This window comes from Taudactylus pleione, unplaced genomic scaffold (genome assembly GCF_031769625.1).
Source record: "Taudactylus pleione unplaced genomic scaffold, aTauple2 ptg000216l, whole genome shotgun sequence".
NCBI lineage: Eukaryota > Metazoa > Chordata > Amphibia > Anura > Myobatrachidae > Taudactylus > Taudactylus pleione.
In genome coordinates, this window is record NW_028284618.1 from 1,760,461 (window position 1) to 1,785,999 (window position 25,539).

The following is a 25,539-nucleotide window of genomic DNA, read 5'->3' on the forward strand; positions in this document are numbered from 1 at the left end:
TCTCTCCAATTCCTGCAGAATGCAAATGATTTCACAACACTTCTAATGTGTTATTGTGGAAATATTTACATAGTTTAACCTTGAGAAGCTATTTGCTTGTGTTGTGGGAAAGACACTGGGTGAGACTGGACGAGACTGTGGGCTTGATATATTACCGATTGCAACTGCGATTACACACGCAATCGGCCTATTGTTGCGTTCTGTGCATGTATTGCATGTACCAGCCACTGCGATCGGAACTGCGATCGCAGTGACTACGCAGACCCATTGCAGAGTGAATGACAGGAAGTGCCGTATGTGGGTGGTGACGGGAGGTGGTTGGAGAAACGCAGGCGTGCAAGTGCGTTTGAACACCGTTGCATGGGCGTGTATAAATTAGCCACTGCGATGCCATACGCAGCCTGAGCACTCATAGCGTGGGATGAAGTTAGCAATTCCTGAGCAAGGTCAGAGCTTGTGCAAGTGTGTGTGAGGCTGCGATGGTACTCGATAGTACCTATGATTTTGCAGTCTTGCTAAGGATTACGGATGTGTGTAAGGTAAAGTAGACGTCCTTATGTAGTTCTGCGACGGCATAGCGATTGCAATGGATTAGCATACTATAGCAGTGACATCTTCATGAAGATGGTGCCGTGCAGTGACAGCAAAGACTCCAGCAGTGGGACAGAACCTTTGCTCTCTTGTACGCATGCACCATCTTCATGGAAATCACTGGGAAGATGGCGTCGCGGAGGAGGAGAGACCTGTGTGCCACACAAGGTAAGACGCAGAGCTGGTGGCGGCCGGCTGCTCATTGGAGGGGGCCCACTGCACATGGGCTCCCTCCAGTGTCAATACGCCCCAGATAAAATCCCTTCACTGGTGCCTGTTCTGGATGAGGGGAAAGCCTCATAGGGTTTCCTGGCCATTTAGGACCAATTAGCTACTCAAATTTGTCTTCAACAGGAAATTCCTTCAGGAAGGCACAGCTATAAATTACACTGGTGCACTGTGAGCGGCTTTGTAATATATGCGGCTATGATGCAATATTTAGTGAAAAAGAACATTACCTCCGTTGCAGCGTATCAGTTACTCCAAGCGACTTGCGCAGGTTGCCATAAATACACTAAGTGTATAAAGACACATACCGTATGTATACAGATGTATCCTTGCTCATCTTTTCACTCCCACGATTGCATGGTGCGTATGCTGCCGCGGACAGGGGTACTGTGACATATCTGTGCGCAGCAAATCGCATACCGCGGTGCGTGCGCACGTTTGCCACATCAGTGGCAAAGATAAGCGAAGACACATCAGATGCATGTCATCATTATCAATCCACTGTTGTCCTTTAAAAAATGTGTGGTTTTTGTTTATACCTTTTTTGTGCATTTCCCCAATTTCAATGTAAGTGACTGAGAAAATGAATGTTTGTTACCCATGTTATATTAATTCAAAACCAAACATCTATACATACGTAGTATAAAATAAAGTCCCTGGTAGGCATCTCTCTGTGTGTTCGGGCTAATCTAGAGAACCACTGGATGGATTTTGATGCAGTTTTAACTATTCTATAGAGCATTTGTTGTGGAAGGTTTAGGTGTGTATGACAAAAGGGAGCCCAGCAGTGATGATTTAGTGAAGCAAGTCAATGAAAAAACAGTCCCTGGTAGGCGTCTGTCCATTTGTTTGGGCTAATCTCGAGAACCACTGTTAAAGATACATGACAACGATGGACTTTATTTTATATCATATAGAGATTGATATCTATTATCCCTTTTCCCCAGAATAATTTATGTAAGCCCTGTTTACTGATACAAAATGTAAGTTTTTCCCTTTGTTATGTCAATTATGTGAAAAATTATTCTTTAATTTCAAACGAGTCCAATTCCTGGTAAGAGTCTGCCTTGGCATGACCATAAATAGAGTGCAGGGACAGACACATAACGTGGGTGGAGTTGACCTAAGTGGAGACTGTTTCTCATGTACAACATTAAGTGGCCCATTTGTGGGTCACGTTAAAACTAAATCTTTTCATGTTGATGTCAGAAGGAAATCTTATAAGACCTTGGTTAAAAAGCTATCGCCGTAAATCAAAATTGCTCCCGCTGCGAAGCCAGGAAGGGTCGCTAGTATTGGTATAAGGGCAAAACTAGTTTAATCGGGAAGGTGTAATAGAGTTGTTTATTACTGTATGTGTTTAATGTTCTGTACAGTGATACTAGGCACAACAGTGTGTACTGATATATATATATAAAACCTGTGCAGTACATTTCTGGTAATTTCCCATCTTCCATTTATCTCCCTGGCATATTATATGTAAACCCACAGCCAGACATTCTGCAATGCAGGATTTCTTATCAATTTCTGCATGGAATTGTTTATGGTTATTATTTTATTTATAAAGCTCCGGCATATTTCATGACACAATACAATGGGGAAATAACTATATATTACAGTACCAGATTACAATAAAGAGCATAATGTGAGACAGAAGAAACGAGGAGACTGCTTGCAGGAATGTACTGGCTAAAGAGTTGAGGCTAGAAAAACTTTTCCAAATTTTTTTTTATGTTCCTAAAGGCCCCCATACATCAGAGATTGATTGTAGCAATCGTGCAATTTGCAATTGATTGTGTATAAAAATCTTTCCCTTTTTCAATCGATTGCAGATTGCAAAATTGCCACAATCGATTGAAAAAGGGAAAGATTTTTATACACAATCGATTGCAAATTGCACGATTGCTGCAATCAATCTCTGATGTATGGGGGCCTTTAGGAACATATATGTGATATGTGTGTGAGAGACAATCTACATAATTAAGACAATTTTCACTTGGGTGTTGTAGATTTTCTAATGCTTCTGTTGTGACCTAATTCACTTGCTTCTGACTGCAGCACCTGTTGCTCCAGGTTGTAGGTCAAGTAACAATAACAATAAGATTTATTTTGCAATGGTAATTATGGAGCCCATCCATCAGCAAACACTGCACATTGCTGATATTGTACAGTGATCTGCAGACCTTTTTCATCCACAGATCAGAGCCCGTTTTATTAGTAAAATAGTAGTAACTGTCTGTAAATTGGCTGCTAGTTACCATACACTAGCAATCTACAGCCCTGATATGTTGGGAAAATCCAGCATATTAGACAACCTGATTCATTATTATAATTACCAGTTATTTATATATCACACACATATTCCGCAGCGCTTTACAGAGAATATTTGGCCATTCACATCAGTCCCTGCCCCAGTGGAGCTCACAATCTATATTCCCTATCACATGCACACACACATATACACTAGGGTTAATTTGTGTTGGGAGCCAATTAACCTACCAGTATATTTTTGGAGTGTGGGAGGAAACCGAAGCACTCGAAGCAAACCCACGCAAGCACAGGGAGAATATACAAACTCCACACAGATAGGGCTGTGGTGGGAATCGAACCCACAACCTCAGTGCTGTGAGGCAGTAATGCTAAAAATTACACCGTCTGTGCTGGCCATCGATTCTGATCACTTTTTGGTCAGAATCTGCAATCGGAAAATCCCATTCATTGTCCATTTTTTTAATATAATCATCTGCAAAACAGAGAATTTCCCCAATTGATTGCTGATGTATGAGCCCCATTACTCTGGGTGATGTACAGTACAGTATGAGCCCCGTTATTCTGGTTAATGTACAGTATGAGCCCCGTTACTCTGGGTGATGTACAGTATGAGCCCCATTACTCTGGGAGATGTACAATATGAGCCCCATTACACTAGGTGATGTACAGTATGAGCCCCATTACTCTAGGTGTTGTACAGTACAGTATGAGCCCCATTACTCTGGGTGATTTACAGTATGAGACCCATTACTCTAGGTGATGTACAGTATGAGCCCCATTACTCTGGGTGATGCACAGTATGAGCCCCGTTACTCTGGGTGATGTACAGTATGAGCCCCATTACTCTGGGTGATGTACAGTACAGTATGAGCCCCGTTACTCTGGGTGATGTACAGTATGAGCCCCGTTACTCTGGGTGATGTACAATATGAGCCCCATTACTTTGGGTGATGTACAATATGAGCCCCATTACTCTGGGTGATGTACAGTACAGTATGAGCCCCGTTACTCTGGGTTATGTACAGTATGAGCCAAATTACTCTGGGTGATGTACAGTACAGTATGAGCTCCATTACTCTGTGTGATGTACAGTATGAGCCCCGTTATTCTGGGTTATGTACAGTATGAGCCCCATTACTCTGGGTGTTGTACAGTACAGTATGAGCCCCATTACTCTGGGTGATGTACATTATGAGCCCCATTACTCTAGGTGATGTACAGTATGTGCCCCATTACTCTGGGTGATGTACAGTATGAGCCCCATTACTCTGGGTGATGTACAGTACAGTATGAGCTCCATTACTCTGGGTGATCTACTGTACAGGATGAGCCCCATTACTCTGGGTGATGTACAGTATAAGCCCCATTACTCTGGGTAATGTACAGTATGAGCCCCGTTACTCTGGGTGATGTACAGTATGAGCCCCATTACACTAGGTGATGTACAGTATAAGCCCCATTACTCTGGGTGATGTACAGTATGAGCCCCGTTACTCTGGGTGATGTACAGTATGAGCCCCATTACTCTAGGTGATGTACAGTATGAGCCCCATTACTCTGGGTGATGTACAGTATAAGCCCCATTACTCTGGGTGATGTACAGTATAAGCCCCATTACTCTGGGTAATGTACAGTATGAGCCCCGTTACTCTGGGTGATGTAAAGTATGAGCCCCATTACACTAGGTGATGTACAGTATAAGCCCCATTACTCTGGGTGATGTACAGTATGAGCCCTGTTACTCTGGGCGATGTACAGTATGAGCCCTATTACTCTGGGTGATGTACAGTATGAACCCTATTACTCTGGGTGATGTACAGTATGAACCCTATTACTCTAGGTGATGTACAGTATGAGCCCCATTACTCTGGGTGAAGTACAGTATAAGCCCCATTACTCTGGGTAATGTACAGTATGAGCCCCGTTACTCTGGGTGATGTAAAGTATGAGCCCCATTACACTAGGTGATGTACAGTATAAGCCCCATTACTCTGGGTGATGTACAGTATGAGCCCTGTTACTCTGGGCGATGTACAGTATGAGCCCTATTACTCTGGGCGATGTACAGTATGAGCCCTATTACTCTGGGTGATGTACAGTATGAACCCTATTACTCTGGGAGATGTACAGTATGAACCCTATTACTCTAGGTGATGTACAGTATGAGCCCCATTACTCTGGGTGATGTACAGTATAAGCCCCATTACTCTGGGTGATGTACAGTATAAGCCCCATTACTCTGGGTAATGTACAGTATGAGTCCCGTTACTCTGGGTGATGTAAAGTATGAGCCCCATTACACTAGGTGATGTACAGTATAAGCCCCATTACTCTGGGTGATGTACAGTATGAGCCCTGTTACTCTGGGCGATGTACAGTATGAGCCCTATTACTCTGGGTGATGTACAGTATGAACCCTATTACTCTGGGTGATGTACAGTATGAACCCTATTACTCTAGGTGATGTACAGTATGAGCCCCATTACTCTGGGTGATGTACAGTATAAGCCCCATTACTCTGGGTGATGTACAGTATAAGCCCCATTACTCTGGGTGATGTACAGTATGAGTCCCGTTACTCTGGGTGAAGTAAAGTAGGAGCCCCATTACACTAGGTGATGTACAGTATGAGCCCCATTACTCTGGGCGATGTACAGTATGAGCCCTATTACTCTGGGCGATGTACAGTATGAGCCCTATTACTCTGGGCGATGTACAGTATGAACCCTATTACCCTGGGCGATGTACAGTATGAACCCTATTACTCTGGGCGATGTACAGTATGAGCCCTATTACTCTGGCCAATGTACAGTATGAACCCTATTACCGTGGGTGATGTACAGTATGAACCCTATTACTCTGGGTGATGTACAGTATGAACCCTATTACTCTGGGCGATGTACAGTATGAACCCTATTACTCTGGGTGATGTACAGTATGAACCCTATTACTCTGGGTTATGTACAGTATGAACCCTATTACTCTAGGTGATGTACAGTATGAGCCCCATTACTCTGGGTGATGTACAGTATAAGCCCCATTACTCTGGGTGATGTACAGTATAAGCCCTATTACTCTGGGTAATGTACAGTATGAGCCCCGTTACACTAGGTGATGTACAGTATAAGCCCCATTACTCTGGGTGATGTACAGTATGAACCCTATTACTCTGGGTGATGTACAGTATGAGCCCTATTACTCTGGGTGATGTACAGTATGAGCCCTATTACTCTGGGTGATGTACAGTATGAACCCTATTACTCTGGGCGATGTACAGTATGAACCCTATTACTCTGGGTGATGTACAGTATGAGCCCTATTACTCTGGGTGATGTACAGTATGAACCCTATTACTCTGGGTGATGTACAGTATGAACCCTATTACTCTGGGCGATGTACAGTATGAGCCCTATTACTCTGGGCGATGTACAGTATGAACCCTATTACTCTGGGCGATGTACAGTATGAGCCCTATTACTCTGGGAGATGTACAGTATGAGCCCTATTACTCTGGGTGATGTACAGTATGAACCCTATTACTCGGGGTGATGTACAGTATGAGCCCTATTACTCTGGGCGATGTACAGTATGAACCCTATTACTCTGGGCGATGTACAGTATGAGCCCTATTACTCTGGGTGATGTACAGTATGAACCCTATTACTCTGGGCGATGTACAGTATGAGCCCTATTACTCTGGGCGATGTACAGTATGAACCCTATTACTCTGGGCGATGTACAGTATGAGCCCTATTACTCTGGGTGATGTACAGTATGAACCCTATTACTCTGGGTGATGTACAGTATGAACCCTATTACTCTGGGTGATGTACAGTATGAGCCCTATTACTCTGGGAGATGTACAGTATGAACCCTATTACTCTGGGCGATGTACAGTATGAGCCCTATTACTCTGGGCGATGTACAGTATGAACCCTATTACTCTGGGCGATGTACAGTATGAGCCCTATTACTCTGGGCGATGTACAGTATGAGCCCTATTACTCTGGGCGATGTACAGTATGAGCCCTATTACTCTGGGCGATGTACAGTATGAACCCTATTACTCTGGGCGATGTACAGTATGAACCCTATTACTCTGGGCGATGTACAGTATGAGCCCTATTACTCTGGGTGATGTACAGTATGAGCCCTATTACTCTGGGCGATGTACAGTATGAGCCCTATTACTCTGGGCGATGTACAGTATGAACCCTATTACTCTGGGCGATGTACAGTATGAACCCTATTACTCTGGGTGATGTACAGTATGAGCCCTATTACTCTGGGTGATGTACAGTATGAACCCTATTACTCTGGGTGATGTACAGTATGAACCCTATTACTCTAGGTGATGTACAGTATGAGCCCCATTACTCTGGGTGATGTACAGTATAAGCCCCATTACTCTGGGTGATGTACAGTATAAGCCCCATTACTCTGGGTGATGTACAGTATGAGTCCCGTTACTCTGGGTGAAGTAAAGTAGGAGCCCCATTACACTAGGTGATGTACAGTATAAGCCCCATTACTCTGGGTGATGTACAGTATGAGCCCCATTACTCAGGGCGATGTACAGTATGAGCCCTATTACTCTGGGCGATGTACAGTATGAGCCCTATTACTCTGGGTGATGTACAGTATGAACCCTATTACCCTGGGCGATGTACAGTATGAACCCTATTACTCTGGGCGATGTACAGTATGAGCCCTATTACTCTGGCCAATGTACAGTATGAACCCTATTACCGTGGGTGATGTACAGTATGAACCCTATTACTCTGGGTGATGTACAGTATGAACCCTATTACTCTGGGCGATGTACAGTATGAACCCTATTACTCTGGGTGATGTACAGTATGAACCCTATTACTCTGGGTTATGTACAGTATGAACCCTATTACTCTAGGTGATGTACAGTATGAGCCCCATTACTCTGGGTGATGTACAGTATAAGCCCCATTACTCTGGGTGATGTACAGTATAAGCCCTATTACTCTGGGTAATGTACAGTATGAGCCCCGTTACTCTGGGTGATGTAAAGTATGAGCCCCGTTACACTAGGTGATGTACAGTATAAGCCCCATTACTCTGGGTGATGTACAGTATGAACCCTATTACTCTGGGTGATGTACAGTATGAGCCCTATTACTCTGGGTGATGTACAGTATGAACCCTATTACTCTGGGCGATGTACAGTATGAACCCTATTACTCTGGGTGATGTACAGTATGAGCCCTATTACTCTGGGTGATGTACAGTATGAGCCCTATTACTCTGGGCGATGTACAGTATGAACCCTATTACTCTGGGCGATGTACAGTATGAGCCCTATTACTCTGGGCGATGTACAGTATGAGCCCTATTACTCTGGGCGATGTACAGTATGAACCCTATTACTCTGGGCGATGTACAGTATGAGCCCTATTACTCTGGGTGATGTACAGTATGAACCCTATTACTCTGGGTGATGTACAGTATGAGCCCTATTACTCTGGGCGATGTACAGTATGAACCCTATTACTCTGGGCGATGTACAGTATGAGCCCTATTACTCTGGGTGATGTACAGTATGAACCCTATTACTCTGGGCGATGTACAGTATGAGCCCTATTACTCTGGGCGATGTACAGTATGAACCCTATTACTCTGGGCGATGTACAGTATGAGCCCTATTACTCTGGGTGATGTACAGTATGAACCCTATTACTCTGGGTGATGTACAGTATGAACCCTATTACTCTGGGTGATGTACAGTATGAGCCCTATTACTCCGGGAGATGTACAGTATGAACCCTATTACTCTGGGCGATGTACAGTATGAGCCCTATTACTCTGGGTGATGTACAGTATGAACCCTATTACTCTGGGCGATGTACAGTATGAGCCCTATTACTCTGGGCGATGTACAGTATGAGCCCTATTACTCTGGGCGATGTACAGTATGAGCCCTATTACTCTGGGCGATGTACAGTATGAGCCCTATTACTCTGGGTGATGTACAGTATGAACCCTATTACTCTGGGCGATGTACAGTATGAACCCTATTACTCTGGGCGATGTACAGTATGAGCCCTATTACTCTGGGTGATGTACAGTATGAACCCTATTACTCTGGGCGATGTACAGTATGAGCCCTATTACTCTGGGCGATGTACAGTATGAGCCCTATTACTCTGGGCGATGTACAGTATGAACCCTATTACTCTGGGTGATGTACAGTATGAGCCCTATTACTCTGGGTGATGTACAGTATGAGCCCTATTACTCTGGGCGATGTACAGTATGAACCCTATTACTCTGGGCGATGTACATTATGAGCCCTATTACTCTGGGCGATGTACAGTATGAGCCCTATTACTCTGGGCGATGTACAGTATGAACCCTATTACCCTGGGCGATGTACAGTATGAACCCTATTACTCTGGGCGATGTACAGTATGAGCCCTATTACTCTGGCCAATGTACAGTATGAACCCTATTACCGTGGGTGATGTACAGTATGAACCCTATTACTCTGGGTGATGTACAGTATGAACCCTATTACTCTGGGCGATGTACAGTATGAACCCTATTACTCTGGGTGATGTACAGTATGAATCCTATTACTCTGGGTTATGTACAGTATGAACCCTATTACTCTAGGTGATGTACAGTATGAGCCCCATTACTCTGGGTGATGTACAGTATAAGCCCCATTACTCTGGGTGATGTACAGTATAAGCCCTATTACTCTGGGTAATGTACAGTATGAGCCCCGTTACTCTGGGTGATGTAAATTATGAGCCCCATTACACTAGGTGATGTACAGTATAAGCCCCATTACTCTGGGTGATGTACAGTATGAACCCTATTACTCTGGGTGATGTACAGTATGAGCCCTATTACTCTGGGTGATGTACAGTATGAACCCTATTACTCTGGGTGATGTACAGTATGAACCCTATTACTCTGGGTGATGTACAGTATGAGCCCTATTACTCTGGGTGATGTACAGTATGAACCCTATTACTCTGGGCGATGTACAGTATGAACCCTATTACTCTGGGCGATGTACAGTATGAGCCCTATTACTCTGGGCGATGTACAGTATGAACCCTATTACTCTGGGCGATGTACAGTATGAACCCTATTACTCTGGGCGATGTACAGTATGAACCCTATTACTCTGGGCGATGTACAGTATGAGCCCTATTACTCTGGGTGATGTACAGTATGAACCCTATTACTCTGGGCGATGTACAGTATGAGCCCTATTACTCTGGGCGATGTACAGTATGAACCCTATTACTCTGGGCGATGTACAGTATGAGCCCTATTACTCTGGGTGATGTACAGTATGAACCCTATTACTCTGGGTGATGTACAGTATGAACCCTATTACTCTGGGCGATGTACAGTATGAGCCCTATTACTCTGGGCGATGTACAGTATGAACCCTATTACTCTGGGCGATGTACAGTATGAGCCCTATTACTCTGGGCGATGTACAGTATGAGCCCTATTACTCTGGGCGATGTACAGTATGAACCCTATTACTCTGGGCGATGTACAGTATGAGCCCTATTACTCTGGGTGATGTACAGTATGAACCCTATTACTCTGGGTGATGTACAGTATGAACCCTATTACTCTGGGCGATGTACAGTATGAACCCTATTACTCTGGGCGATGTACAGTATGAGCCCTATTACTCTGGGCGATGTACAGTATGAACCCTATTACTCTGGGCGATGTACAGTATGAGCCCTATTACTCTGGGCGATGTACAGTATGAACCCTATTACTCTGGGCGATGTACAGTATGAACCCTATTACTCTGGGTGATGTACAGTATGAACCCTATTACTCTGGGTGATGTACAGTATGAGCCCTATTACTCTGGGAGATGTACAGTATGAACCCTATTACTCTGGGCGATGTACAGTATGAGCCCTATTACTCTGGGCGATGTACAGTATGAACCCTATTACTCTGGGCGATGTACAGTATGAGCCCTATTACTCTGGGCGATGTACAGTATGAGCCCTATTACTCTGGGCGATGTACAGTATGAGCCCTATTACTCTGGGTGATGTACAGTATGAACCCTATTACTCTGGGCGATGTACAGTATGAACCCTATTACTCTGGGCGATGTACAGTATGAGCCCTATTACTCTGGGTGATGTACAGTATGAACCCTATTACTCTGGGCGATGTACAGTATGAGCCCTATTACTCTGGGCGATGTACAGTATGAGCCCTATTACTCTGGGCGATGTACAGTATGAACCCTATTACTCTGGGCGATGTACAGTATGAGCCCTATTACTCTGGGTGATGTACAGTATGAGCCCTATTACTCTGGGCGATGTACAGTATGAACCCTATTACTCTGGGCGATGTACATTATGAGCCCTATTACTCTGGGCGATGTACAGTATGAGCCCTATTACTCTGGGCGATGTACAGTATGAACCCTATTACCCTGGGCGATGTACAGTATGAACCCTATTACTCTGGGCGATGTACAGTATGAGCCCTATTACTCTGGCCAATGTACAGTATGAACCCTATTACCGTGGGTGATGTACAGTATGAACCCTATTACTCTGGGTGATGTACAGTATGAACCTTATTACTCTGGGCGATGTACAGTATGAACCCTATTACTCTGGGTGATGTACAGTATGAACCCTATTACTCTGGGTTATGTACAGTATGAACCCTATTACTCTAGGTGATGTACAGTATGAGCCCCATTACTCTGGGTGATGTACAGTATAAGCCCCATTACTCTGGGTGATGTACAGTATAAGCCCTATTACTCTGGGTAATGTACAGTATGAGCCCCGTTACTCTGGGTGATGTAAAGTATGAGCCCCATTACACTAGGTGATGTACAGTATAAGCCCCATTACTCTGGGTGATGTACAGTATGAACCCTATTACTCTGGGTGATGTACAGTATGAGCCCTATTACTCTGGGTGATGTACAGTATGAGCCCTATTACTCTGGGTGATGTACAGTATGAACCCTATTACTCTGGGCGATGTACAGTATGAACCCTATTACTCTGGGTGATGTACAGTATGAGCCCTATTACTCTGGGTGATGTACAGTATGAACCCTATTACTCTGGGCGATGTACAGTATGAGCCCTATTACTCTGGGCGATGTACAGTATGAACCCTATTACTCTGGGCGATGTACAGTATGAGCCCTATTACTCTGGGTGATGTACAGTATGAGCCCTATTACTCTGGCCAATGTACAGTATGAACCCTATTACCGTGGGTGATGTACAGTATGAACCCTATTACTCTGGGTGATGTACAGTATGAACCCTATTACTCTGGGCGATGTACAGTATGAACCCTATTACTCTGGGTGATGTACAGTATGAATCCTATTACTCTGGGTTATGTACAGTATGAACCCTATTACTCTAGGTGATGTACAGTATGAGCCCCATTACTCTGGGTGATGTACAGTATAAGCCCCATTACTCTGGGTGATGTACAGTATAAGCCCTATTACTCTGGGTAATGTACAGTATGAGCCCCGTTACTCTGGGTGATGTAAATTATGAGCCCCATTACACTAGGTGATGTACAGTATAAGCCCCATTACTCTGGGTGATGTACAGTATGAACCCTATTACTCTGGGTGATGTACAGTATGAGCCCTATTACTCTGGGTGATGTACAGTATGAGCCCTATTACTCTGGGTGATGTACAGTATGAACCCTATTACTCTGGGTGATGTACAGTATGAACCCTATTACTCTGGGTGATGTACAGTATGAGCCCTATTACTCTGGGTGATGTACAGTATGAACCCTATTACTCTGGGTGATGTACAGTATGAACCCTATTACTCTGGGCGATGTACAGTATGAACCCTATTACTCTGGGCGATGTACAGTATGAGCCCTATTACTCTGGGCGATGTACAGTATGAACCCTATTACTCTGGGCGATGTACAGTATGAACCCTATTACTCTGGGCGATGTACAGTATGAACCCTATTACTCTGGGCGATGTACAGTATGAGCCCTATTACTCTGGGTGATGTACAGTATGAACCCTATTACTCTGGGCGATGTACAGTATGAGCCCTATTACTCTGGGCGTTGTACAGTATGAACCCTATTACTCTGGGCGATGTACAGTATGAGCCCTATTACTCTGGGTGATGTACAGTATGAACCCTATTACTCTGGGTGATGTACAGTATGAACCCTATTACTCTGGGCGATGTACAGTATGAGCCCTATTACTCTGGGCGATGTACAGTATGAACCCTATTACTCTGGGCGATGTACAGTATGAGCCCTATTACTCTGGGCGATGTACAGTATGAGCCCTATTACTCTGGGCGATGTACAGTATGAACCCTATTACTCTGGGCGATGTACAGTATGAGCCCTATTACTCTGGGTGATGTACAGTATGAACCCTATTACTCTGGGTGATGTACAGTATGAACCCTATTACTCTGGGTGATGTACAGTATGAACCCTATTACTCTGGGCGATGTACAGTATGAGCCCTATTACTCTGGGCGATGTACAGTATGAACCCTATTACTCTGGGCGATGTACAGTATGAGCCCTATTACTCTGGGCGATGTACAGTATGAACCCTATTACTCTGGGCGATGTACAGTATGAACCCTATTACTCTGGGTGATGTACAGTATGAACCCTATTACTCTGGGTGATGTACAGTATGAGCCCTATTACTCTGGGAGATGTACAGTATGAACCCTATTACTCTGGGCGATGTACAGTATGAGCCCTATTACTCTGGGCGATGTACAGTATGAACCCTATTACTCTGGGCGATGTACAGTATGAGCCCTATTACTCTGGGCGATGTACAGTATGAGCCCTATTACTCTGGGCGATGTACAGTATGAGCCCTATTACTCTGGGTGATGTACAGTATGAACCCTATTACTCTGGGCGATGTACAGTATGAACCCTATTACTCTGGGCGATGTACAGTATGAGCCCTATTACTCTGGGTGATGTACAGTATGAACCCTATTACTCTGGGCGATGTACAGTATGAGCCCTATTACTCTGGGCGATGTACAGTATGAGCCCTATTACTCTGGGCGATGTACAGTATGAACCCTATTACTCTGGGCGATGTACAGTATGAGCCCTATTACTCTGGGTGATGTACAGTATGAGCCCTATTACTCTGGGCGATGTACAGTATGAACCCTATTACTCTGGGCGATGTACATTATGAGCCCTATTACTCTGGGCGATGTACAGTATGAGCCCTATTACTCTGGGCGATGTACAGTATGAACCCTATTACCCTGGGCGATGTACAGTATGAACCCTATTACTCTGGGCGATGTACAGTATGAGCCCTATTACTCTGGCCAATGTACAGTATGAACCCTATTACCGTGGGTGATGTACAGTATGAACCCTATTACTCTGGGTGATGTACAGTATGAACCCTATTACTCTGGGCGATGTACAGTATGAACCCTATTACTCTGGGTGATGTACAGTATGAACCCTATTACTCTGGGTTATGTACAGTATGAACCCTATTACTCTAGGTGATGTACAGTATGAGCCCCATTACTCTGGGTGATGTACAGTATAAGCCCCATTACTCTGGGTGATGTACAGTATAAGCCCTATTACTCTGGGTAATGTACAGTATGAGCCCCGTTACTCTGGGTGATGTAAAGTATGAGCCCCATTACACTAGGTGATGTACAGTATAAGCCCCATTACTCTGGGTGATGTACAGTATGAACCCTATTACTCTGGGTGATGTACAGTATGAGCCCTATTACTCTGGGTGATGTACAGTATGAGCCCTATTACTCTGGGTGATGTACAGTATGAACCCTATTACTCTGGGCGATGTACAGTATGAACCCTATTACTCTGGGTGATGTACAGTATGAGCCCTATTACTCTGGGTGATGTACAGTATGAACCCTATTACTCTGGGCGATGTACAGTATGAGCCCTATTACTCTGGGCGATGTACAGTATGAACCCTATTACTCTGGGCGATGTACAGTATGAGCCCTATTACTCTGGGCGATGTACAGTATGAACCCTATTACTCTGGGTGATGTACAGTATGAGCCCTATTACTCTGGGCGATGTACAGTATGAACCCTATTACTCTGGGCGATGTACAGTATGAGCCCTATTACTCTGGGTGATGTACAGTATGAACCCTATTACTCTGGGCGATGTACAGTATGAGCCCTATTACTCTGGGCGATGTACAGTATGAACCCTATTACTCTGGGCGATGTACAGTATGAGCCCTATTACTCTGGGTGATGTACAGTATGAACCCTATTACTCTGGGTGATGTACAGTATGAACCCTATTACTCTGGGTGATGTACAGTATGAGCCCCATTACACTAGGTGATGTACAGTATGAGCCCCATTACACTAGGTGATGTACAGTATGAACCCTATTACTCTGGGTGATGTACAGTATGAGCCCCATTACACTAGGTGATGTACAGTATGAGCCCCATTACACTGGGTGATGTACAGTATGAACCCTATTACTCTGGGTGATGTACAGTATGAGCCCCATTACACTGGGTGATGTACAGTATGAACCCTATTACTCTGGGTGATGTACAGTATGAGCCCCATTACACTAGGTGATGTACAGTATGAGCCCCATTACACTAGGTGATGTACAGTATGAACCCTATTACTCTGGGTGATGTTCAGTATGAGCCCCATTACACTAGGTGATGTACAGTATGAACCCTATTACTCTGGGTGATGTACAGTATGAGCTCCATTACACTAGGTGATGTACAGTATGAGCCCCATTACACTAGGTGATGTACAGTATGAACCCTATTACTCTGGGTGATGTACAGTATGAGCCCCATTACACTAGGTGATGTATAGTATGAGCCCCATTACACTAGGTGATGTACAGTATGAACCCTATTACTCTGGGTGATGTACAGTATGAACCCTATTACTCTGGGCGATGTACAGTATGAGCCCTATTACTCTGGGCGATGTACAGTATGAGCCCTATTACTCTGGGTGATGTACAGTATGAACCCTATTACTCTAGGTGATGTACAGTATGAGCCCCATTACACTAGGTGATGTACAGTATGAACCCTATTACTCTGGGTGATGTACAGTATGAGCCCCATTACACTAGGTGATGTACAGTATGAGCCCCATTACACTAGGTGATGTACAGTATGAGCCCCATTACACTAGGTGATGTACAGTATGAACCCTATTACTCTGGGTGATGTACAGTATGAGCCCCATTACACTAGGTGATGTACAGTATGAGCCCCATTACACTAGGTGATGTACAGTATGAGCCCCATTACACTAGGTGATGTACAGTATGAACCCTATTACTCTGGGTGATGTACAGTATGAGCCCCATTACACTAGGTGATGTACAGTATGAGCCCCATTACACTAGGTGATGTACAGTATGAACCCTATTACTCTGGGTGATGTACAGTATGAGCCCCATTACACTAGGTGATGTACAGTATGAGCCCCATTACACTAGGTGATGTACAGTATGAGCCCCATTACACTAGGTGATGTACAGTATGAACCCCATTACACTAGGTGATGTACAGTATGAACCCTATTACTCTGGGTGATGTACAGTATGAGCCCCATTACTCTGGGTGATGTACAGTATGAGCCCCATTACTCTGGGTGATGTACAGTATGAGCCCCATTACTCTGGGTGATGTACAGTATGAGCCCCATTACACTAGGTGATGTACAGTATGAGCCTATTACTCTGGGTGATGTACAGTATGAGCCCTATTACTCTGGGTGATGTACAGTATGAGCCCCATTACACTAGGTGATGTACAGTATGAGCCCTATTACTCTGGGTGATGTACAGTATGAGCCCTATTACTCTGGGTGATGTACAGTATGAGCCCTATTACTCTGGGTGATGTACAGATTGAGGCTTTCCAGATGCATAACAGAGTCTCAACGATTATGTATACTAATATCACAATAAAATTCGATTTTGTCAATTGAGCAATATAGTCATCATCATGTGGGGAAGATGTACTAAGCCTTGACAGAGGGACAAAGTACCAGCCAATCAGCTCCTGTCAGTTGACAGGCTGTGTTTGAAAAATGACAGTTAGGAGCTTAATGGTTGGTACTTTGGACCACATTCAGAGCCGCTCGCAAAAAGCGAGCGCTTGCTCTGAATCAGGACGGCAGCTTTTTTTTTTAAAAGCCGGCCTCCTGGCCGCTCTCTAAGCTGTGGGTGACCACCCACAGCTTTTGTGAGCGACCAGGTGATGGTCCCGATGGACGCGACCAGCGCGACCATTGGGCTTGCGACGAGACCCTTGTGGTAGGGTCTCGTCTGCCGCAAGCCCCAGCCCTAATAGAGCCGAAAGCTCACTACTGACATCACTGGTGATGTCAGTAGGGCCGCCCACAAACAGCAGGTGTACCTTCAGGAACGCCTCCGTTTGTCCAGCCACCCCCCCACCCCACCTACAAAACGGGGCAAGCTGTCGATCAACATCGACAGCCGCCCCGTTTGTAGCGAGCCCGGAGCGAGTGAATTTCGCGTCCGCAATGCGCAACCATCGACCCGCTTGCGAGCAGGTCTGAATGAGACCCTTTATCCCTCTCCACGTTATCTTTCTCCAATATTAGTACATCTCCCCCTGTAAGGCCATATTTGTGCAACAGTTCACTCAAATGTGTTAAAATTATAACAATTGAATTGCTTTGTACTGTACTTGTGTACTGTATAAATGTACTGTATGGCATTTTATATTCTACATTCTTTCGTACCTAAGATGTTTACAAAAAATGCAATTCAAATCTGTTCCGTTAGTAGGTAAAGGTTATCACTTTGCACTTACTCTTCCTCCTGTCATTCCCTGACACGGAGCTGAGCTGAGATTGTCGGATAAGAGACTACTCACATGTAGAGCAATTTGTAAACTCAATGTCATCAATGGCTGCTCCTCCACCGAAATCCCGCGTCCTTATACCTTCAAATATCACTTCAAATTGTCTCAGCTTCCCCAGATGAATTTCCACTTGATTCCACTGCCCATTCTGATTCTCGCTCTTCCCCCACACTTTTGTTAGGCCGTTTTCTGTCTAAAATAGACACAAAGGAATGGTAAAGGCCATGATTTCATGAAGGTGACATCCATGTACACATGTCAGGAGCCATATTATTGATGCAGTTACATAGGACAAGATACTGTAAATGCTTCTTTTCAGCAGACAGCGTGCAGGACTTCTGCAGCACAGGTGGAGAAAATGGGAAATAATGGGTGGAATAGCGTGCATGCGTTGTAATAAGATCAATAAGAAAACATTTTATTTGTAAAATGGAAAATCTGTGTATGTAATAAATGAAAAACAACATGGGGGTGTAATAATTATAACACCCAGAACAAGCTTAATATAGAAGATAATAAAACCCTGCTGGCATCAGCAAAGGGAAACAGACTCTCAGATGCAATTCAATTATGTGTGACACTAGCAATATACGGCCTGATCTGGTCTGGACGCTAATGTGTGGGTTAACGCAGCTTTCTCTCTATCTGAAACCTGGTCATGTACAAGACCCGTTCTGTGCATGTGCAGAACGGATCCTGCGATCTCACTCACAGATCCCCCATGCTGCAGAGTTTGAGGGCTGAGCGGGGGCGTGTCTGATAAGCGTTACCAGAAACGAGAGGGTGTCGCCAGGTGGTTGCAATGGTGGTGCGCGGCAGTGTCTACAGATGCTGCACTCAGGTCGGTATTGCTGTGAGGGGGCGTCTGCTTTCTATAGACGCCTCCAGCAGTATTTTAATATTTGCTGGATGGTACTGCACAGCTGCTTTCCTGCATCTGTAAAATACTATCCATATCTTAATCAGGCCCATAGGGGGTCATTCAGACCCGCTCGCGAGCAGCAGTACGCTCGCAAGCGGGTCGATGTTCCCCACTGCGCATGCGCACGACGGAGGGAGCTCCGTCATGCGCATGCGCGAAACCAGGGGAGCGACGGGCTTTCCATCGCTCCTGGTCTCGCACCAAAGGGGGCGTGCTGTCGATGTTGATTGACAGCATGCTCCCCTTTGGTGGGCGTGCCAGGGGCGTGCCTGCCAGACGGAGGCGTTCCCATGGGAACGCCTACCGTCTGAAGCCGGCCCCACTGACATCACTAGTGATGTCAGTCCCCACTGACATCACTAGTGATGTCAGTGGGAGTGATTTTGGCTCTGATAGAACCAAAATCACTCCAGGGCTTGTGGCAGGGAGACCCTACCGCAGGGTCTCCGTCGCAAGTCCGATGGTCGCGATGGTCAAGACCATCGTGACCATCTTTTTGGCCGCTCGCATATGCTGTGGGTGGTCACCCACAGCTATACGAGCGGCCAGGAGGCCGCTCCATTTTCATGGAGGAGGGCCCTGATTCAGAGAGAGCGTTCTGGTCAAAGCGTCCGGCTCTGAATCAGGCCCATAGTGCGCACATAAGCGGCCCATACACGTTGTGATTGAAAACGTACGACACTATATGTTTTCAAATTCAGCCCGATGCATCGCATGCTGTTGTGAATGGTAAACGATGCATCTTACAAGAAGCTTCATTTACCTAGCATGACGGATCGCAGATCTTATGGTTATGCTGATGTAGGACGGCGGGGATGCGCATCGCCATCGTACAGCATGCCAAAACACACGATATGCACGATTGTTTGTTGCGATCGATCGAAATCTTGCATATCATGTGTAAAATCGCCCCGTGTATGGGCCGCTTTAAGCCACATTTACAGTAGCCCCTAAATCCAATTTGTAATATGCATTACTATGAGGCTGCAAACTAAAATCCATGATATAGGGGCATATTCAATTAGACGCGAAAAGTTTGAAAAGTTTTGCCTGCCGTACTTCTCGCTGACTTCGTGTGTGCTTTTTGCCGACTTCGCTTGTTTTGGACATTAAACCTTTTCGTGCGCGGCCCCACTATTTGCCCTATTCAATTCCAAAGAACGTGAAAAATGGAATCCGACGAAACTCAAACAGGCGAAAAGTGCTGTCAAATTTGGGGAAATCAGCCTGACACCCCCAAAAGATGCACTAACATTGTAGATGCCCCAAATAGCCCTACTGAAGCTATTTTGGGTACTTAAATGCTCTCATTAGCTGCTAATTAGTGTCTTTGAACAAGTGGTGAAGAATAGCATTTAGCGGTTTTTTTGGGAGAAAATTAGTAGTCCCAGCAAATTTGGGATGCATGAAAATGGGTGCAAGCATGGTTAAAAATCGCAAAAGTGAAGTTTTAAAAAACGCACTTCAGCAAGCACCTGCAATCAAATAAACACCTTCCCCATACTTGCAGACCCCCAAAAGTCTATTTTGCTACTTAAGTTTGTACCCCAACTTTGTACTTTTCTGCCCCCTTTTTCAAAGTAATTTTTTGGGGTGTTTTTTTTATTAATAGGATTTTTTTGATGCAGTTAATCTTTGGGGGGCTATCCCAAGGATGCAGGATGGTTTCCAAACCTTTGCACCCCAAAACCGCAATTCTGCACTTTTTTTTGCCTGCTTTCATAGGCAAATCTTTTTCGCCTATTCTATTGCATTGACTTTCCGCGTATGCGAAAAGTCTTTGGAATTGAATACAGAGATGTTTTCGCCTGGCAAAATGACGTCATCTGCGATAATTTTCCCCGAAAAACGGCTTTTCACGTCTAATTGAATATGCCCCATAGAGGGAAATCAGGGTGATATAAAGTGCTGGTTTTGTAGCTATGTTGCATTAGCACATAATGGACTTCTCATGCTGTTCGTCCTACTTTAATTAACTCGTTACTCGTTATTGGGAATATTTTTTTTTTCTTTAAGTTCTCTATTAATACATTATACTATCTGATGTGTATAGTAAGAAATAAATGTGCACAGAATATATGTCTATTTTTCTCCATTTCCTTCTCGTGCCCATAAAATAAAACAAAAATTACATTATAATAATAGCTTCAGCAGTGTCAACAGTATTATTGCTGACCAAACGGCAAACGCAATAAACTGTCCCTGTCATTAAAGAAATAAAATTGTAAAAATTATTCTGGTTATGGAGGGTTGTGAGACTGAGTAGCAGTTCTAATGCAGAGGGCACAGTGCCACTTTCTTACTACTGTATGTGAATGTCATCCTCACTGTTTTCATTATATCCGTATACTGTGGGACTAATTTACATTTGTATATATGAAACATGAATGAATACATTGTTCAGTGTTAACTTGATTGCTGCTACTTTTAAAAAGTACAGTATTATATCTACACTTCATCACAGAATGTCCCCCTAATGGTGCATACACACGGTCAGACTTCTGGTCGATCAGATAATGACAACGATCATTGTCTGATCGTCCTGCATGTTCTGGATGTTCAATATCAAACATCCAGCACATGCACCAACCCCCTAACGACTATGACGACCTGCGATTAACGATCGCAGGTCCCTGTAGTAACCAGGCCAACCTGGTCGATATCGACCAAGTTGGCCTGCATGCATGGGCAATGGTCGATAACGGCCATCCGTACCCGCACATCGACCATCGTTTGGTCATTTGAAGGGGCCAGAAACTGGTCAATTTGATCGATAACAATATGATCGATATCGTTATTGTTCAAATCGACAACGGAAATCTGACCGTGTGTATGCACCATAACACCTTAGGAGAGAGAATACTAATGGGATCTGACACAGGGCATAAAGCATTTAGGTTTTGGGTCTGAATTAATCATAGTGTTTTAGATCTGTTTTTTTTTTAAAAAACAAAAAGATAAAAAGTTTTCAAAAACAGCTAAAACCATATAATTTGTGCAATCCCAAACCGCAGGAAAATCAGAACCGCGACTCAATCTGTCAAGAAATTCGGGTGAATTCGGATTTCTAAGAAAAATGGATTTCAACTGTCGGTAAAACCGAAGCTGCTAAAACCTGGCGCTAGACAACCACTGGCTATATACTTATATTTAGTGTGCTATAGCTGCGTACAATGATCAATCGATAGATTATACAAGCATCACCATGTGCTGCTGCTAATTTTAATGCCACCTGGCAGTAAATAGTAATTACTAGAAAGAAAGAAAGAAAGAAAAAAAACTGCGCTGCAATGGTGAGAAAAATATATATTAAGTGATGGTGGTTGATAGATCAATTAAATACAGGCTTCTTCTGACTATATATATATATATATATATATAAAAACATTTGTTTCAAAGACACATAGAATCTAAGATTATTACAGGTTGAGTCTCCTATGTCCAAAATGCTTGAGACCAAATATACACACACAAAACATGTATGTATTATATACACCTTATACACACAGCCTGTAGGTAACTTTATACAATATTTTCAATAATTTTGTGGCTCAAACAAAGTTTGTGTACATACATGAAATTCATTTATGTTTCATATACACCTTATACACATAGCGTGAAGGTAATTTTATACAATATGTTTAATAATTTGTGCCTTAGAAAAAGTTTGTGTACATTGAACCATCAAAAATCAAAGGTTACATTATCTCAGACATGCCAAAATTATTCCGTATTTCGGAATATTCCGTATTTCAGAATATTTGGATATGGGAAACTCAACCTGTAATATCACTAGTACATTCCCAAAACTGCTGCCAATAATGGATAATAAGTTAGTAACAAACAAACCTATGTAAATACAATGTATCCTATTAGGTGTATGGCTTATGCACTCATAGGAGTAAATTTCGAGTTTGGTCGAGTTTTGTCGTTATTAAACTCAATTTGACTCGCTGAAACTCGGGTAATTTTAAGGCTTCTGAAACACTCAAATTTACCAAGAATTGTGTTTTGCTGAGAGTGTGTTTTCCGATGGTGTATCTGATTGAGATTTGTCACCCAAGTCACAAGTGCAGATAGAGATTTCTCTATCAAGTGCCAAAGGCCAGGCATGCTGGCACCTGTAGTTTCACTGTAAAAACCAATAGTTTATATCTATTTTTATTACTATTACCCCCGTACCCAACGCTCCAGGGCTGCAGGGAAGAGCCCCGGGCTTCAGCCTAAGCCTGGGGTGCTTGGGAGAGGGGGGACCCCTTTATTGGGGGGTCCCCACCTCCTCTGAGATCCCCGGATTGGGCTGATAATGCATTGGCTGGGGCGACCTGGTGAAAGGGTCCCCTGACTATGGCATTACACCCCGGCCAGATTTGAGTCTGCTGCTGGTTTTATAATAGGGGGACCCTTACACAATTTATTTTTCCCTAATTTTAAACCAGGACTGGTCAGCAGCCCAGTGCTGGTTTCTAAAATACGGGGGGAACCCTACTAACCCTACTAATCTCACATACATCTCTACAGACCAAAATGGATCGGGTACTCTTTATTTTGTTTTGCAAAGTCCTGTGGAGCCTACAGGAGAATGGGACCGAAGCTATGCCAGGAGGTAGGATTTTTTTTCACAAGTAAATAATTGGAGACTGGAGAAGGGGACAGGAACATCTGGTAGAAGATATATAGAAAAAAGAAAAAGAAGACTCTTTGTTGGAGGCACTCAAGATATAAATGAAAAATTAAGATTTTACTTTTAATAGTTATACTTCTAAAATATAAGGTTGACATACAACATACATATAATATCAGATATAAAGTTGACATACAACTTACATATAATATCTATAGATATTGACAAAGATTTGCCAATAAAGGAGAGATATGTACTCATAGAGTTAGATATTCTGGATGGCGAATCTGTTCATAATAATACTTCAGATGTACATAGATAAATACAACCATAAATTAGTATAGGTCAGAAAAATCTCCAGAACGATGATTGACAAATATAATGTAGACAAATACAAGCATGAAATGCCTTCCTGCTCAGAGGATCCCTCAGTGCACCCACTTAGGACAATATAGTTTATATAAACACACGTCATGTCCTAGTGCCTGTGGGTAGAAACATTTGGTAGAATAGCATATGTTGATATTCCAAAATAAATAGACATGTGATAAAATATTGAAATATATCAGTCCCACTTATTAGGATAAAGTGGTAGCAGCAGATTGTCACCTATGGAGCATGAAATGGGTTAGATATTACAATGTCAGAATTAGATATCTCAACGTGAAAAATCAGTAGGTATACCGTGTCATAAGTATCACAATTATAAAGGAGAGGTGCCCAGATCCTGACTACCCCACTTCTGCTGTCACCGTGTCTTGTGTAAAACAGAGGACATGGGATGAGAGAGTGGGGTTGGCAGCTGGTAGGAAGGAAGGGGTAAGAGCACTTCTGCTGTCAGTGTGCGCAAACCCTGGCTATCCTGATATCAAAGACATTGCAGGACAAGCGGGGTCGGTCGGCTGATGAGAGAGTGCAAAAAAGAAATAGGATGAATTATATGAGATAATTAAATGCAGTTAAGTCACTTCTTTACTTTTGAAGACAAATTCTTTTTGCAGACTAGAGGAACTGCGATGGGCACGGCTTGCGCACCAACCTATGCAAATCTTTATCTAGGTTGGAAGAATGCGAACATGTGTTTAATGATAACAACGAACACTATACCAACCACGTTATCGCATGGTATCGCTACATAGATGACATTCTTGTCATCTGGGATGAAAAACTCCTCCATGACTTTATCCAACATCTCAATAACAACACCTTTAATCTCAAATTAACACATGAGATCAGTAACACCATGATAACCTTCCTAGATTTAAAGATTTATAAGAACTCAAGGGGGATTCTGGAAACTGATCTCTTCAGGAAAAGCACCGCCACTAACAGTGTATTGCATCAAACCAGTTCACACTTTCCACCAACTGTGGAAAACATCCCTAAAGGTGAATTCCTCCGCCTTCATAGGAATTGCTCTGATCCTCAAACTTTTAAACAACAAAGTGTGATTTTGCCATCTAGACTCAAGGAAAGAGGATACAGCAACGGTCTATTAAAAAGGGACTGCAATCTACCTTGAGAACCAATAGAGAAGATCTTATCTTCACAGATAAATGCAAAATTGGAATGGATACAAAAGATACTATTCGATTTGTGGGAGACTTTTGTCATGAATGGAAAACGATAAAGAACGTTATACAGAAACATTGGCATATTCTACATCTGGATAAGGATTTATCATCTAACCTAGGTGACAATGTCTCGATGAGTTGGAGACGATCTCAAAACCTACGGGATAACCTCACCCAAAGTCACTATAGATGTACCAACCCCCGTCCACCTCCATTGGAAGGCTCATACCCCTGTGGATCATGTGAGGCCTGTCCCCACATGATTTAAAAGAAACAAGTAAATGATAAATATGACCAAGTCATATCAATTAAGAACTATATCAACTGTAGAACCAAAGGAGTGGTCTATTGCATTACTTGTGAATGTGGTATGAG

At 43.6% G+C, this 25,539-nt stretch overlaps 1 protein-coding gene across 1 annotated transcript in view; it reads right to left on the minus strand.

Annotated features, from left to right (window-relative positions):
- Positions 1-25,539, minus strand: part of MALRD1 (MAM and LDL receptor class A domain containing 1) — a 612,799-nt gene that overhangs the window by 225,092 nt on the left and 362,168 nt on the right. Inside the window, exon 28 of the mRNA XM_088478591.1 lies at positions 18,057-18,237. Coding sequence (XP_088334717.1) covers positions 18,057-18,237 — 181 coding nt within the window. The remainder of the gene's footprint in view (positions 1-18,056; positions 18,238-25,539) is intronic.